The sequence below is a fragment of the Equus asinus genome, chromosome 4, assembly GCF_041296235.1.
Source record: "Equus asinus isolate D_3611 breed Donkey chromosome 4, EquAss-T2T_v2, whole genome shotgun sequence".
Taxonomy (NCBI): domain Eukaryota; kingdom Metazoa; phylum Chordata; class Mammalia; order Perissodactyla; family Equidae; genus Equus; species Equus asinus.
In genome coordinates, this window is record NC_091793.1 from 102,273,033 (window position 1) to 102,290,513 (window position 17,481).

Here is a 17,481-nt window from a genome sequence, read left to right on the forward strand (position 1 = left end):
ATCTTTGACTCTGAATTTGATTCCAGTAATAATATATCATAGTTTCCTTCTTGCCTTTCTCACCTTTCTTGGTAGCTTTTGGACTAGATAATTCTACAAAATCACTGTTTTTCTTTAATATGCAATAGTCCCACTATAGGCACCATGTTTGTGTCACACTTTTCCTGCCCCCCCTGCAGTGGTGAAGCCATAACAAGTTTCTTCTCTATGCTTCAGTTTCCGCAGACATGAAATAGAAATAATAACATCTACCTATTTTATAGGGTTAAGGTGAAAACTAATTAAGATGAATTTAAATGGTTTGGCGTAGTGTCTGCCTCTAGTAACTACTCACTTATCAAGTATGCCATGTTTTCAATAAATCTGTGTTAGGAACTTAGTAGACATTAGGTTAGGTGCACGTTGATTGGTAAATCGGTTTTATAGGTTTAAATTTAATTTGAAAAAGGCAAATTTTTAGAAGTGGTTCATGTTCAAATTTAACATAATATAAATCTTTGCTATTTTTCACTACCTATCCAAATAGAATTCTAAAACATGCTGTGCTGTCTATTAAATCATTGTGGGAGCCGTAGATGAAAAACTTCAGCATCTCAACTGCAATTGGATCTTGAGATGTTAGTTTTCTGGAAGAAATGTGTTCATTTGTTTTATTTCCTCTGGCAGGAATGCAAATCATTGCATGGAGAATATGTTGGACGAGCCTGCGGCCACGATCACCCATATGTTCCAGATGTTCTGTTTTGGTCAGTGATCCTGTTCTTTTCCACAGTTACTCTGTCAGCCACCCTGAAGCAGTTCAAGACCAGCCGCTATTTTCCTACCAAGGTAGTTAGACTACAATTCTCCTGATCAAAACGTACACCAACATAAAGCATGTTATGGGGTCATATGTGTTTTAGGACAAAAGAAAGGGCAATTGCTATTATAAAAGGAGCCACTAAAAGACTTTTGTGTGAGTGGGCTGTCATTTTAGGAGTGGGATGCAGGCAGAGAAGTGAAGAGAAAGCATTTATTTCATGATACAGGTGCTAGTAGCAGTACACATGCTCTCTAGGCTTTTCTCCTAACTTCAAATCCCAAGGGTAAACTTTCACTTTCCCACTTATGCTTCTGGAAATCAAAAGCACACGCTGCATTACTGACTGTCACTTTCTTGCCCAGTGAACAGTGGGAACTATTCCAGCCTGACGGATACCTCATAGGAGCCTCCGTTACATTCTCTAATTGGGAAAGCCCCTGCAAGACTCATTGGAACACTATTCTCTTTTTCGTTTTTAAAGTGTCAGTCCCTCCCCCTAACCCACCACGTTTGCATCTGCATATTTGGAAAGGAAAGTAAACAGAGAAATAGCTTAGTTCAATATTTAACACTGCAAAGTGACACCTATAATGTCTGACTCAGCCAAAAAAAAAAAAAAAGAAAGAAACAAGAAAACAAGCTTTTCAGGGATGAGCTAAAGATTATGATCAAAATTGCTCTCTGGGAAAATGTTTTAAGAACTGTTTCTTCTAGAGAAAACTTCTGTTTTTGTCACCTCTTCCTTCCCTAAGGTGGAAGATTCCTTCTTTCCCCCGAAAGCTTAATCTGAGTAATACAAAATTATTTTTTTGTAAGTTGAAACAGTAATCCGCCTTTTGGGTGTTTGCATGTGTATCATAAAGGTAACCTGGTAGAAGCCGGATCTTGATAATTATATAAGGATTTTTGCTCAAAGATGGCTTTATAAATGAGAAATGGCTTTAAAAACTGGTTACATAGAATGACTTCTAAATTTGCCCACTCTCTTGTGCACATTCGCTGCTGCCATACTTATATCCCAGATAAACTAAAATATTATGCTTCTTCAATAAAAGTAGATAATTTTATTTTATGGTTCTTCAGGCTTATCATATTAAAGTGTTACCTGTGTGAGAAAAAGTCCTCAAAGTCAGGCAAATTCTGGCCATGAAACTTTATTCTGTGTGCTAAACATTCACACACTTGGATTCATAATAAACTTAGATTTTAAATAAATGCTAAAAACAGCACAATCACCATTGTAACTATTCCATAATGCCTCATTCTGGAAAGGTTGAGTGTGTATTCATCTTAATGACAGAGATACATAAATATCCATTCAGGTTCTGACAGAGCTAATGGTAATATTATAAATGTATGCATAAAGTGTAATATTATGATATTATGTCATAAAGTGTTTATACAGTGTGACTCTAGATTATGTTCCTGAGTACTCCTCACTATTTATAGTTCCTTCAAGTGACAAGCGTTTTCATTATTTTTAGGTTCGATCCATAGTGAGTGACTTTGCTGTCTTTCTTACAATTCTGTGTATGGTTTTAATCGACTATGCCATTGGGATCCCATCTCCAAAATTACAAGTACCAAGTGTTTTCAAGGTGAAGTTATCATAGCATTTACTATCTATTTCTCCATCTCTGTAGGTCTAATCTTCATTTAGATAATGGCTGTAACCCTAAGACTTGGGATTTTCATGAAAATATAAACAATATAGATTTAAAAAGCAGTAAATCAAAATCCCACAGCATGACTAAAGTTTTGGTCTAACATTAAAAATCCATAAGAAGAATCACAGAAACAGAAACCTAGAAGCCGCTTAAAAAATTTCTATCAATTATTCCGCTTGGAATATCTACATACAACACTCCTAAAGGATGAGGAGGCATTTTGAAAATAAGGGAAATATATTATCTTGATGCAGAAATGTACAGTGGATAGGACTTGGAAAACAGATAAAAGTAGGTCTGGAATAGAATTCTGACCATGTTACTAACTGAGTATGTGACCTTAGGCCAGTTACTTAACCTCTTGAATTTGAGTTTTCTCTTCTGGCAGACAGGGCTGGGGATTTCCTCAAAGAGTTGTTGTCAACATGCATTCTTTTGGGGCTCATCTCAGGCACCAGTCATGTTTAGAATCCTTCCCTGAGCCCCTAATGTGACCAAGTGACTTTTTTGATGTTTTCACATAATGGCCCATGCACACATCTAAAATAAGAGTTACGCATTATCGATGTGCTTTTTGTAAATGTAAATAAATTTGCCAACTGTAAATCGTAAATATTAACATTATTTTGTTTAATATAAGCATTGAGTAAGAACATAGATTTTTGAGCCAGTTTGTCAGAGTTTGAGTCCTATCTCCACCACTTACTAGCTTTGGGACGTTGGGCAATTTACTGGACCTCTCTATGCCTCAGTTTCCTTATCTGTATTTTCTTTAGAGTGTTGTAAAGAAAAAATGGGTTAAAATATTTAAAGCATTTAGAATAGTGCCTGATACCTTATAAATGCTTTGCAAATGTTATTATTTTTATTAATTATGGCTCACTCAGCATATCAGTTTATAATTAGAGCTTTCCTGGTAGCATCTCGACGACTTAATTTGATTAGCTGTTCATTAATCCAGTAAATAACTATATACATTCTTTTATTTTTCACAGCCCACCAGAGATGATCGTGGCTGGTTTGTAACACCTTTAGGTCCAAATCCGTGGTGGACAGTGATAGCTGCTATTATTCCAGCTTTGCTTTGTACTATTCTGATTTTTATGGACCAACAGATTACAGCTGTCATCATCAACAGAAAAGAGCATAAGCTAAAGGTATATTTTAATATTCATTTTAATGTAAATCATTATGAATTAACTGGCATCAATCGACATTCATTATGCTTTGCCTGTATTCTGTAGTCTTTTGTACAGTGAAATATTAAGATAATGTTTTCAGGTTCATAATTTTTATTGTATATATTCATGACACTTTCTCCTATGATGAGCTTAAAATTAATTAATTAATTTTTATTAATTAATTTATAGCACTTGGCTGAGCTCTAAACTCTGAAACTTTACCTCCAGGACTTAAAATAAAAAACATTGCCAAAGTTCTAACTTTCTTTACCATGTTTAATGTATTTTAATGAAATAACAGTCTATTCTGGTGAAGTGCAGGTTCACCAATTTGTCTTACATCTGGGATTCCTCTATTTCTCTATTTGACCCTATGTCCATTAGATTACCTTCATTACTGAAACAAATTACGTCTTCAGACATTTCTCATTTTCTTTAGTGATTCTTCTGTCTATAATGCATATGACAACAAAACCCAGACATAAATGTTATAGTTTGTAAGTGACATCTTTGTTGAGTTTTATTGGAGATTTCAATGACTTCTTTTTTTGTTTTTGACAAAGAGGATAAATATGGATATATCTTATTTATTATATTCTGACCCTGCCGTTTTGCGACTGTGAATAATCAGAGTTGTTCACAGGTATGCAGTTTGTCTTAAATATGTAGTGTGAGCACTGTCACTTACTGGAATATGTTAAATAAAAGCAACAAAACCATTGAATGGTTAAAAATAATCTGAATCAACCCTGTAAAAACAGAACATGAACAATCTTGTTTTGTTCTGGTATTACGGGGTAATTGCCAGCTATCTTCACCTACTCTTTAACGTCTAGGAGAAGATTCATCATCAAAGCAACAGAAATCATGCTTTATAGGATTTTATAAAGTATGTTTGTTAGAAAGATTTTAAAAAATCTCTGATTGCACTGTTTGATGGAAAATACTAATGACGTAAACGTAAGAAAGAACAATTATTTGTAATAAATCTTAATAAAAAGGAATTTTGTGTATATATTGGAGAGATTGTGTGTCTGTCTTAAAACAAAGAGCATTCTTCATTCTCTTTGTAGAAAGTAACTTAAGAGTGCTCAAAACTTTTTTTATAGGGAGTTCATTCAATTCACGTGTTGTTTTTGTCAAATAAAAATTTTAATTATTAAAGATATATTTTACAAAAATATTTTATAAAGTCTTTGGAACTAGGTCAGTGATGTGATGGTAAATGTTTAGCAATCAGTTCTCCGTGTGTAAAAAAGAGAGAGACCCTGATTTGTAATGTTTGCCGATTTTCGTGATATGAATACTCCCACTGTGACCCATTTCAAGCTACCAATGTGACATACTTGGCAGGAAAAATTTTTGAAAATTAAACAATTGGCTCTCATAAGCCTATATGAGCTGGCTCCCAAACACCGCTGAACTACACCATTCAGTGTTGGAAACTAAATCATTTAAAGACCTCAAACAAGGAATTCAGATTTCCGAGTTTTATAGCCTACTTACTTAATATCAAGTATTTTAAAATGTTATTTGCTTTTAAGGTATCAGTCTTCTGCACAAACAAATACCACCACAATTTAATTATTAAAGTTACGTAGTTGATAAAACAAGTGCAAGTATTTTATGTTGAATATTGTTAGTATGCCACTCCCGTAGCAGTAGGAAAACATTATTCCTAGACATTAGTTGATTTTTTAAAACTGAAAACACCTCTATTTTTCTCATTATAAAGCAATATATAATTTTGGTTTAAAAAATTAGACAATATAAAAAGTTTAAAGGTGAAAGTGAAAAACACTATAATTTTATTACCTAGAGATAACATTGTTAACATTTTGATATATACCCAAATATATCTCTTCGTACTACATCTGTTGCTTGTATTTTTTTTTCATGTAAGAGCATCATCATGGTAATCATCCCATGTCAACAATGTAAGTCTGTATTATAATTTTTAGTGGCTGTATGTATATTTCATTGTATGACACGTTTTAAAGTGAGCTGAGACTCCTGTTCTAGGAAGAAAGTAAGCTGTATTATCATTGTTTCCTGTTCAAAGGAAGGTTTTTGGATTTTTTGTTAGCCTTTATAGTTAGGCAGAAATCCCACTGATTTCCCTAAAAAATTATCCTTTGTAAAGGTTATCAGCTAAACTGGTACAGGCAGTATTTTTTTCTAAGTATTAATGAAATCATATTAAAACAAAACGTGGAAGTAAGAGAAGATTGGCTGAGGGTGATGTTACCTTTTCGGCTGTTCTGTATCCTTGCTCTTTCCAAGTCTCTTAACCTTTGAAGTCACGTAGCACTTGCTGCTTGTTCTTCATGAGCCTATGGTAGGCCCTTGACATTCACAGCCTTTCTAAAGCTCCAAAGCAACAAATATACTGTATTTCCCCCTTTACATATCATGTAGAATAGCTAAAATATAATAAAGCATTCTTTAAGTGGTCCTTTCAAGCACTTGCATTTATAGAATTAAATGCAGAACTAAAGCATTAAATATTTTTGTCATTGAAATGAAGCTGAGGCTGTGTTACCAAAATTTATTACATTATTTGTACATTACCTTTTTATTGTACAAATAAATGACTGTGTAATCAAAAGATCCATAATTTACCCCTTAATAGCCTGCATTCAGTAGACAATAGAGCAAATCTGGCTTAATCATAAACTCTGTTATATTGCCACAAGGAGAAGAGCTGGTCTTTTCTTGGCCGCTGTGTCTGAACACTCCGTCCTCCTCTTTAAATAGGGATATTTGCAAAGCAAGTTCCTTCCAGTGAAGATATATTTTATCTACACCGAACACGTTTTTTTTGGCTATAACTCTTGTCTTCTATAAGCTTCAGTATAGTGTGGTCTGCTGCTGCTGATTTTCCTGTTAACAACAAAAAATCACCTTCTCAGAACATGCTTTACTCAGAGTAACAGTTTTTTCCATAGCTGCTCTCCACGCCTGTTGCTTCACTGAAATGTTTGCACAGTCTCCTGACTTTGACTTGAACCACATTGTCACGAAAAGACTCATGTTTCTTGAATATATCCCCAGACCACAAGTTAACCACATTTTCAGCTTTTACTAATTTTCTTTTCTCACCTGAGAACCCATTTTTGCCTTGGTTGGCACATTCCCTGAAATAGTTTAATGAATCATGTTTTCTAGTTTCTCTGTCAAGTACCTTGCAGACTCCACATCGTGGGTCTATGTCTACATCATGTAGCCAGGTCACCTTGGAATTCATTATTTCATTCTTTATCTCCCAAACTTATATTTTAGATCTTGTCACTCTTTCTTCACCTCCATTACCCAAACTAGTAGTTGGTTTCCTTTTAGAGGATGTTTTTCATGCCATTGAAAATGTTTTCATCATTTTTTTGAGTGTTATTATATACACAGCAAAGTTGTATTGAGCTGTAGAGGCGAGGCCCAACTCATTGGCTAAATGACCCACTCCTTCTGCAGAATGAAGAAGCTCAAAATTAGCAAAATCCCAACTCATTGCACTTCTTGATCCTTCGGGTTGCTCAAGAGCCTACTGCAAATGTAAAAATTTGAGAATGCAAATGATCATATATATTATGTGTAGATATATATATATAAATCCATACTCTCTAGGATTTTTTGTTTGTTTGTTTCTTCCCTAGAGAAGTAGACGGGTCTGGATTAACTGAATCCCTTTGAAAAGCATTAAAAATATCTCAGCTTTTTTTTTTAAGTACATTCTCTAAAAGTGGAAAGAAAGAGAAATATTATCTTACAGAAAAGAAAGTTTCTGTTAAGATACAACTGTGGGCTTTTCTACATGTTTCTGTAGACAGTTCAGGCTTCTTTTGACATCATTTTTAATAAACAGCAATACAATCCCAGATCACTTGAGTAAATGAATGCATTTGCAACATTCATTTGGCACCGCATTCTCTTGATGATTATGGCATTTGATATGTTCTTTTTTGCCCTCTTTGTCAGCCTGGTTCTTCATGTCAATCTATAGTCTTTTATGTGGTTAACTTGACAGATGCAGGAAATTGCTGCCAAGCTTTGAAATGAATTTTTTCAGCAGTGGCATCTGGGTATCAGATGGTCCTCTTGGCTGGCCTCTTGTCTTGCTGCATGTTGGTTTTAGTGGGGTCTGGTGTAGCATCACCTGTTGCTATGCTCCCTTTTCCTCCCATATGTCCATTTTCCGTGATTCATGGATGAATGTGAGAATAAAAGCTCTGGTTCTGTCTTTATTTCAGAAAAAATCTACAGAAATATGTTAGAAGGTGAAGAGTTCTCTCTCTGACAAAGGGATACTTCCCTTTGGCTGGCATGCCTATCAGCTAATAATTTGGGTACAAAGACCAAGTTTTTAAAGACATTTTAAATGAAAGGCAAGAAGAAGGATGGTGATTAATTAGTAGAAGTGCCAGAACCGCTTTATTTCCTTTGATTCACATTAAACTAAGATGGTCCCATTGTTGTACAACATAATCAGGGGAGAATTGTATTTTTGTTTTTATTATGTACTTGTACTTTACAAAGCTGGCTTTCTCAATTTAAAAAGAAAATTATTCCCCTCTGAAAGCATTATTTTGTTTGCTTCCTACAATCCAGAATCCCACTGTTTACATTTGTATTGCATTTTTAAAACCCTAAATAAGAGCTATAGGAAATCCCTATCATGAGGAAGCCCTTCCCATTATTAAGCCATAGTGAACGTGGACCCTGGGAAAGTCCAGGGTGTGCTAAAAGCACAAGCCCAAAGCTCAAGGCCCCCCATCCTCTGACTTCCTCTGATGTTTATCTCATGCCCACTGGCACCTCTTCCATCTTCCATTCTCTCTTAGCAGTACTGTAACTTTGCAAATCAGCTCGGGGGCACCATTCACACTGTCCTCCTTCAGAGGCAGGGGCTTGAGTGGTTAGGTCCTTTATGGTTCTAGATCCTTCTCACTCCAGAGTGCCTGAGACAAAACACTCCTCTAACTGGTTAGGATGTTGTCCTTTAAAGGGATCAAAATTTGAGTTCCATTCTATTCTATGTAACTCTACCTTCCAAAATGTTCTGGAAAAGGACCAGGGCACCATAGTCTGGCCCTGGTGAAGGTTCTTCCTACACCTTTTTGATTAGGCTGACACCAGGGTGTTTCTCTTCCCACTCTCCAGCTCTTGGTGATGAAAATCTCTCCTGAGTTACTTGCAGAGAAAAGTTCCCAAAGTCATAGTCATGAGGGAAATTGAGTTTAGGCATTTTGGTGAGCTGTAGCATTGCCCCAGCTAAGCTGACCCAAGGAAGAGCATCACAGAATTGGTGACAACACAGGAGGAAAAGGCCCTTACATGGATAGCTCCCATTTTCCCCTCAATGTCATCTTCTGAACTTCTATAATTTGACAGGGATAAGAAGAAAGGAAAGGAAGTACAACCAACTTTATGACTGTTTTTCTGAATAAAACAATTAACAAAACAAAATAGTAGAAATAAAACACTACCATGACAAATGTGCCACAAATACTCAGCATGTTTCACAGTCCAGGCTATATGAGCTTTCATATTAACGAGAAACTGCTTGCAGTTTGGTAAAACTGCCTGTTAGAAAGCCAAAATTAGGGGCCGGCCCGGTGGCACAGCAGTTAAGTTTGCACTTTCTGCTTCGGTGGCCCAGGGTTCCCTGGTTCGGGTCCTGGGTGCAGACCTACACGCAGCTTGTCAAGCCATGCTGTGGCAGGCATCCCACATATAAAGTAGAGGAAGATGGGCACAGATGTTAGCTCAGGGCTAATCTTCCTCAAAAAAAAAAAAACCAAGCCAAAATTATTCTTCTAGAAGAATTGGTTGTTTCTGCTCATCTTCATAATAACAAACTTAACAGTTATATTTGTTTTAAAATTATAATTATTAAATTTGATTCTAAAAGATATTTCAATCATGCATATTTCCTTTTTAAAAAGTCAGTCTATAACTTATTGATTGCTTATTTGTGCCAATGATTGTGCTAAAAACTATGGGGAATACTGAGAAATTATGTGATAAATTACCTGCCTTTAAGAAACATACGTTTATTTATGAGCCTTGAAACAAATAAGTACAAAAGAAAAATATATTGTTCGACTAGTACAATATAATAGTCCCTAACATTTACTGGGTGCTAACTATGTACCAGATATTGTTCTAAATGATTTGCAAAATTACATAATTTAATTCTCACAACAATCCAGCAAGGTGCCTCCTGTTATCATCATCACCATTTTTCAATTAGGGAAATAGAGGCACAATAGGTTAGATAATTTGCCCAAGATCATTGGTTCAGCCAGCATTTTATCCGAAGCCACCTGTCTCTAGAACGTAAACCCTTAATCACTTTATTATACTACTTCTCATGAAGTAGTCATTAAGAGTTGGAATTAAGAGTAGCCATGTCTTTTGCTCCCTCTGAGGAGTTAAACTGTCCATTCCCTACAGGAGATGAGGGAAAGGGTAACACTGCTCTTCCCCGTCTTCCATCTCTCTCCTCAGAGACGCCTTATCCAGTCACCTTCTCCAAGAGAGCATCTGCAGTTCCCCACATCGCCACATGCCCCTTGCACCTGTGTTTCCTCATTACATTTCCTGCTTGGGCCTGGAAAGCACTGAAGTTTGCAACACCTGGAGATCAGTGATGGTGGAGCAGGATCACAGAGAGCTAGAAAACACAAGAAATATCATTTTAGGGAGATGCTCAATTTTTCTAGTGTGGAAACTAAAGCAAATGAGAATGTGATAGTACTATATTAGGATCAAAATGAGTATATATAAGGAAGCTTAGGTTCCATGATATTATTTTTCCCAATAAAAGTCACCCATTGAGCTAAAAGGAGGTAATTGGAAGTTGAGTGTTTAAGAAAAGAGTTTATCTTTAGGAGGTCTGATGTGAAGGGCTTATTAGATATTGTCAGGAAGTGGCTTCTGTTCACAATTAGGTCATGCTTAGCTCTGTTGTTGACATAGTCCTTACTCTGTTTTCTCAGCCTGATGCCTGGTATATGGTTGGTGCTTAATAATTTTTTGAATGAATTAATAATGAATAAATAGACATATAAATTGTGAATTAACTTGCCCGTTTAAGGAAACTAAGGGAAATGAGTGTGTTTGATAATCACTTTACTTAAGCAAGAGAAATAGAATGGGAACTAATGTAATATTAACCCAGAAATACACTAAACCTGTTAAAGTATGTAGAAGTCACTATAATCATAATTGCAATAGGAACAACTGCAAATTTCTTTAAGTAGATTATGCATTTTGAGACTGTTACCTTTTTATCTTTAATTTATTTTGCATTTTAGAGTCAGTTATATAAAACTCAAAAGAGTATCTCTTTTCTATTCTTACTGTTCCATAATGGTGGTGGCATTTGTCTCTATGCTAAATTCCTGTGAGAATCCTCTTTTCTTTCTTTCAACAGAAAGGTTGTGGGTACCATCTGGATCTATTAATGGTGGCTGTCATGCTTGGTGTGTGCTCCATCATGGGCCTGCCGTGGTTTGTGGCTGCCACTGTCCTCTCCATCACTCATGTCAACAGCCTAAAACTGGAATCAGAATGTTCAGCTCCAGGAGAACAACCCAAATTTCTTGGCATTCGGGAGCAAAGGGTTACTGGGCTTATGATTTTTATTCTTATGGGTTCATCAGTCTTTATGACCAGTATCCTGAAGGTAATGAAATCTGCCTTTATACATTTGAGAGAAGGCAGAATATATTTATTATTGTTTAAGAAATTTTATTTGAATCTAAGCCATCAATTTGCAAATACTGTGTGGCATGTGATGAAAGTGATGAATTTCCTTACCATGTTTATATAACTTCTTAACAGGGGAAATTATGTGCTATATTTTAGAATCTTTAAATACATAAAAATTTTAGTCTGGCAGAGGAAAATTTCATGTGTAAATTATTATTGTAATTTTGAAATGGTGATCTAGTTATGGAAAAAATGTCACACTGACTCATGACATGAATTTACTGCAGACCTACACAAAATAAAGTTTCTATTTTCTTATCAGTGGACAGATACATTTGCAATTAACATTACCTAGTATAAGATAGAGGTGCAGAGATGAGCGACTTTATAGTCATAGCTACGTACACAGCTTCGTATTTTAAATGTTCCACAAAACTGCTACATGGACATCATCATTGTATATACTTTTTTTCACATTTAAAACAATTGAATCCATTTTGAAGAGCATTAAAGAGTAATTATTTCTCATATAACTTTGGCAGATATTTCCAAAGTGTGTCATTTGTATTTTAAATTACATCTCATTTTAGTTGTCTATAATTTGAAAATTCCAATTGAATTATTAATCATTTACACAAGTTTACTTGTATTTAATCATTTATGCGAGTACATTTGCAAGAATTAATTTCTATGTTATATAAGTAAGTACAGTGATAGAATGATGCTGTGCTATTCCAATAAAAAGAGAAAAATTGAACAATCCACATGTCTACAAATATCTGGTATAATGTAGGGACAACATCTAAATGTTAACTCCATTCTTCCTCTTTAATCAAAATATCTTACCATGGTGAAATAAAATTCAAATTTTGCTAAAGTAATAATGATAGTTAATAATTATTGTTTATTATGTATCATGTGCATTTTTATAGGTCTTGACCTGTTAAATACCCATAACAACCCTATTATTATCATCCCTTTTAAGATATTGAGAAACTAAGGCACAGAGAGATTAAGTTATTTACCTAAGGTTAGACAGTTAAAGAGTGCTAAAGCTGGGATTTGAATTCATATCTTCTGGCTCTGCCCTACACTGCCTCTAAAATATTTATTTATTTTTCTGTGTTTTTCTTTGGTAAGTGCAAAATAGCACGACCACATGATAACTGAAAATAACTTGTGCCTTTTCTCCAATTATTCTTTTACAGTTTATTCCCATGCCAGTGTTGTATGGAGTGTTTCTTTATATGGGTGCTTCATCTCTAAAAGGAATTCAGGTAAATTCCTTACAGTGACACAGTCACATTTGTGATGACTTATCTTAAGGTCTACTGAGGCTAAGTCATGTGATAGGTAAGAAAATGACATCATCTGGGGAGCAGCTTTCAGGCCACAATTAAATTTCTTCAAACTAGTTCCTAATCCTGGGTACTTTTGTTTGCCATAAGTATATTAAAGCTGTAAAGGGTTTAGACTTTACAACCATTTTAGAAATCTAATAGCAGTACATTTAAAAATATATCCAAATGCTTTTCATCTTTGATACTGTAATCATGTATATGGACATCTATCCATGAGAATAGAAAAAAAACTTTATGCACATGTTCATCGTTATACGTATCATCAAAATATTAGAAACAACCCAATTATCCAACAGCAGTAAAATAATTAAGTAATCTATGGTACATTCATTTAAAATTGATAATTATGATGACCATAAAAGTAATATGGTAAAAATGCTTATGGCATAATGCAGAGTGAAAAAGTAGGAAAACAAGTTGTACCTCCCTGAGAATTATAAAACCGTGAGTCTAGGTGGATTTAAAAAGAAGCTGGAGAAATAAAAACAATTTATTAAGGTCATGAGATCCTGGATGATTTTTTTCCTTTTATGTTTGTTTTTCTGTTCTTATTACAATTGTATTTATAGAATTATTTTGTAAATTAAACTGAAAATAAAGGTATAGGGTAAGGGAGTTTCAAAGTATAAGGGAAACCTTATGATTTAAGTAAGTATTGGTTAAATATAGTTGCTGTATTAATTTTCTATTGCTGCATAACAAATTACTATAAAGCTTAGAGGCTTTAAACAACAAACATTTGTTATCTCACAGTTTCTTGGATCATAAATTTGGGAACAGATTAACCAGGTTGTTCTGGTTCAAGATGTCTCGTGTGGTTGCTGTCAGGATGTGGACAAGGGCTGCTGTCATCCGAAGGCTTGAATGAGACTGGGGGATCTGGGTCCAGAATGGCTTGTCACAGAGCTGTAGGCAAGAGGCATCAGTTCCTCTCTGGCTGTTGATTGGAAGCCTCAGTTTTTTGCCACATGAGCCTCTCTATGGGACACTTAAGTGTCTTCACGACATGTAAGCTAACTTCCATCAGAGTGAACAGTACGGGAGAGAGCGAGGGTGAAGTCACTGTGCCTTTTGACTTAGTCCCCAAAGTCGTGCATGGTCACTTCCAATTTTTTCTCTTTGTTAGAGGTGAGTCATTTTGTGCAGCTTGCACACAAAGGGAGGGAAATTAGACTCTATCTCTTGAAGAGAATTGTATCAAAGAATTTGTGGACACATTTTAAAACCACCACAAGTGTGTTCTAATAAATCGTTCCAGAGGCTGTTGGCAAATTATTCCTGCTGTGGAACTGTAGAGAGTTGAATAGCATTCCCCCCAAATTCATGTCCACCTGGAATCTCAGTATGTGACCTTATTTGGAAACAGTCTTTGCAGATGTAATTAATTATGAATCTTAAGATGAACTCATCCTGGATTTAGGGTGAATCTTAAATTCAATCACTGGGGTCCTTATAAGAAGAGGAGAGGACACAGAGAAACACAGGGGAGAAGGCCACTGAAGATGGAGGCAGAAATTTGAGTTTTACTGCCACAAGCCAGGGAACGTCAGGAGCCACCAGGAGCTAGGAAGGCAGAGACAGTTTCCTCTCTAGGGCCTTCAGAGGGAGCATGACCCTGTCAACACCTCGCTTTCAGACTTCTGGACTCCACAACTGCCAGCACATAAATTTCTATTGTTTTAAGCCACCAGATTGTGGTGATGTGTTATGGCAGATCTAGGAAACTAATACCGATTGCCACTTAAATTTGCCTTTGAATAATATTGTTTTATAACTTAACATTATTGATCCAAACACTTAAATTTTCTTGAAAGGATACTAATTTTGAGGGTTATTTTTGTAAAGTATAGTTTATTCTTTGTTGATTAAAAGGAAAATATAAATTGCTCCTTCTTCTGTGACACAGCTAGACTCATTGCTGTTTAAAGACATTTAAAAAAAGTCACCTGACTGAGTATTAGGAATTTGTCAAATTAACATGTGTTAAGTGGAGCACAGGGTGTTGAATGGTGAGCTGAGTTTCCAGAATAGACTACAAGAAAAACTGAAATAGAGAAGTTTATTACACACAGGTCCTGGAGGAAGTACCTGGCACACCTTGAGGGGCCACATGGGGAGGTCAAGGCAGGGTGCAGACAGAGAGCAAGAGAAACAGGATGTGGGGCACATACATGACTTTGCTAGGGTCCATAGGTGGAGTGCTTTGGGGTTCCTAGGTTAAGGCTGGATTGGTCAATTCAAATCAAAAGTGTGGGGGTTTTGGTAAGCCCTTTGGGAGTCGTATGTAAGGGGCACACAGGAGAAGGCCCTGGGAGGCAGGCGAGACTGTTGATCACAAGGGCTGTTGGGGAAGTCACATCAGGGACTTACATGTCCTAGTGACTCTTCTGGCTACTGTCTAGGGCATGCACTTGCATGAGGGGCTAGTGTCAGTTTAAGGTCTCTGCAGGCCGCTTGGCCAAACAAAATGAATTCCAAGGCATCAATACCATGGAGGAGCTTAGCTAAACTCTTGACACTGAGGGACAGGAGGCACAGGAACTCTTTTCCTGAATGAACAACTAACTAGCTTCTGACTTTGGTAGAAGGAAAAGCACTTAGCCCTCAGGAACAGTGCTGGATGTCAGAACTGAGGCAAAACTTCAGTGTGAAGTCACTGTGGGATCACTGAACATCCCAAGTAAATAGTGAGACTCTGTTCATCCTGACACTGTGTAAAATTAACTTGAGAGAGGGAGAATGTTGGGAAGTGTTATGCATTTAAATTTTACTCAAATTAGATTTAATTTGCTCATTTATAATTTCATGTATGAAAAGTCTATTTTGAAAAAATTGGTTTGGTAAGGCAGATAGGGAAGAGTACTGAAGAGGTTTCGTTTATTTGTTTTACTGCGATTTTTTTTTTTTTTTTTTGCCTTTGGCAAAAGTTCCATGAGTACTAATTTCATCTGTAAGTGAAAAGTATTTATTATTAGGCCCCAGGCTCACATAAATACAACAGCAGCAGTTTAAGAAACAAAGTAAAATCATTTTGATAGGTTTTAACAGATTTTCCCCCCAATTCCACTCACATGATTTTATACCCATGAGGTTTAGAACTAAACAAAAATGTCAAGTTTTAGAAATATTTGGGGTGTGAATCTTTCAAATGAAAATTGAGGAAAACATTATCAAAGGCGCATGAGAAAAATATGAGTTTTAAATAGCACAGATGAAACAGCAGGCAGGGTCTCACACTGAGGAACAGGGTTAGTGAAAATGTAAGTGAGCCCTGAGCTCGGGGTGTTGAAATTCCTATGTGGAATTTTGTGACTGACTGGGTGGGGAAATGGGATATTGATACTAGGACAAGATCAAAGCTGAAAGCAAATCTCAGAATACATTTATCATGATTATCATTATTTGCGTAGTCATGATTAAACATGTGCTGAACGCCTGTAATTCAAAGAGCATGTTAATTTGTTACCCTACATGTTGGAAAAATTTATGTTACCTGATTGTTTGACAATATTAAGAAACTTATTATCTAGGATTCTCACTGTGCAACATGGCAGAAAAAATAGATCACAGTGTTCTCATGAATGCTGTTTCTGTACTCAGATATATAACCACATCTATATTCATTCCAACACTTCAGGAATCCAAAGTAAAGCAAATGTGCCATTTAAACAATAACAATTGAAGCACCCACACACTGAAGTACACTTATGCAATAACATAGCTTCACAAATGGGGAAATGGTGGCTGGGAAAAATGAGTTCTATAGAAACTGAAACATTCAGTTATAAGCCAGAGGATTTTACTTTATTTCTTCCCTATTCCCACGTCCCCCATACTAAGTTTTATTTGTTTCTTTAATGACATGTGATTTTAAGAGGTATATAGGAGATAGAAATAAAAAGCCCTAATGAAATATTTGTGGACAGTATGGAGAAGGATGAACCAGAAGAGAATTCAGCATTTAGTACTCTGCAGAGAAGTTTTTCAATAACTGTTTTTGGAAGGTCTGAATGAATATGAATAAGTAAATGAACATCGGATGAACTAATCTACATAGGATTCTGCTTTAGATGACTGAGGGAAGAAAGGTCATGCCATGTACACAAAAGGAAAGATGGGTTTATGTTGAGTTTGGGATCCTTATTATACATACAAGCAAGTTTGGGTAAAACGGGATGTTTTGACCCTAACGTTTGATTCTATGGACATTTGTTTTTTGGCATACGAGAGTAATCTTGGAATATTTGATGAGAATTGCTTACAGTTTTAAAAAAAATTAGCTAAGAAATAGAATCTAATATTATTCTTTTGAAAATGCATAATAGATCGTACTGTAGAAATGACATGAACGAGAACTGACAGTGATTGAAACCATCATTTTCTAAAATAATCACTTCTTGTTGGAAACATTGAAATTGCAAAAATTGGCCTGAGAAAAATTAAATAAAATGATCCACATAAAATAAAACTAACATTTTTAGCTACAATTTTGTTAATAAGTAGAATGTGACTAAGGATTTAAGCTTTTTGTGAAAACTGTTACAAGAAATCTATAGTTAGATTAAACTGTAAAGTTTGAATTGAGAAAATTTGCTTTTCTTGATAAAAATGGCCTCGAAGTCAAAGCTATAACAGTAAGATTTTATAATCCAAAAATAATTGTGCTGTCTTTGTGGTAAAAGTTAAGTAGAAATAACATTGATCCTGATGAAAATAATTTTAATAAAATACAATTGAAAAAATATATCAATTGTTTAACA

General features: G+C 35.5%; 1 protein-coding gene across 16 annotated transcripts in view; it reads left to right on the plus strand.

The window, feature by feature from the left end:
- SLC4A10 (solute carrier family 4 member 10) overlaps positions 1-17,481 on the plus strand; it is a 284,389-nt gene that overhangs the window by 246,723 nt on the left and 20,185 nt on the right. For all 16 annotated transcript variants that reach the window (XM_044768822.2, XM_044768819.2, XM_070507978.1 and 13 more), the window contains 5 exons: positions 667-828; positions 2,287-2,400; positions 3,465-3,626; positions 11,083-11,334; positions 12,569-12,637. In XM_044768822.2, the coding sequence (XP_044624757.1) occupies positions 667-828; positions 2,287-2,400; positions 3,465-3,626; positions 11,083-11,334; positions 12,569-12,637 (759 nt within the window). The remainder of the gene's footprint in view (positions 1-666; positions 829-2,286; positions 2,401-3,464; positions 3,627-11,082; positions 11,335-12,568; positions 12,638-17,481) is intronic.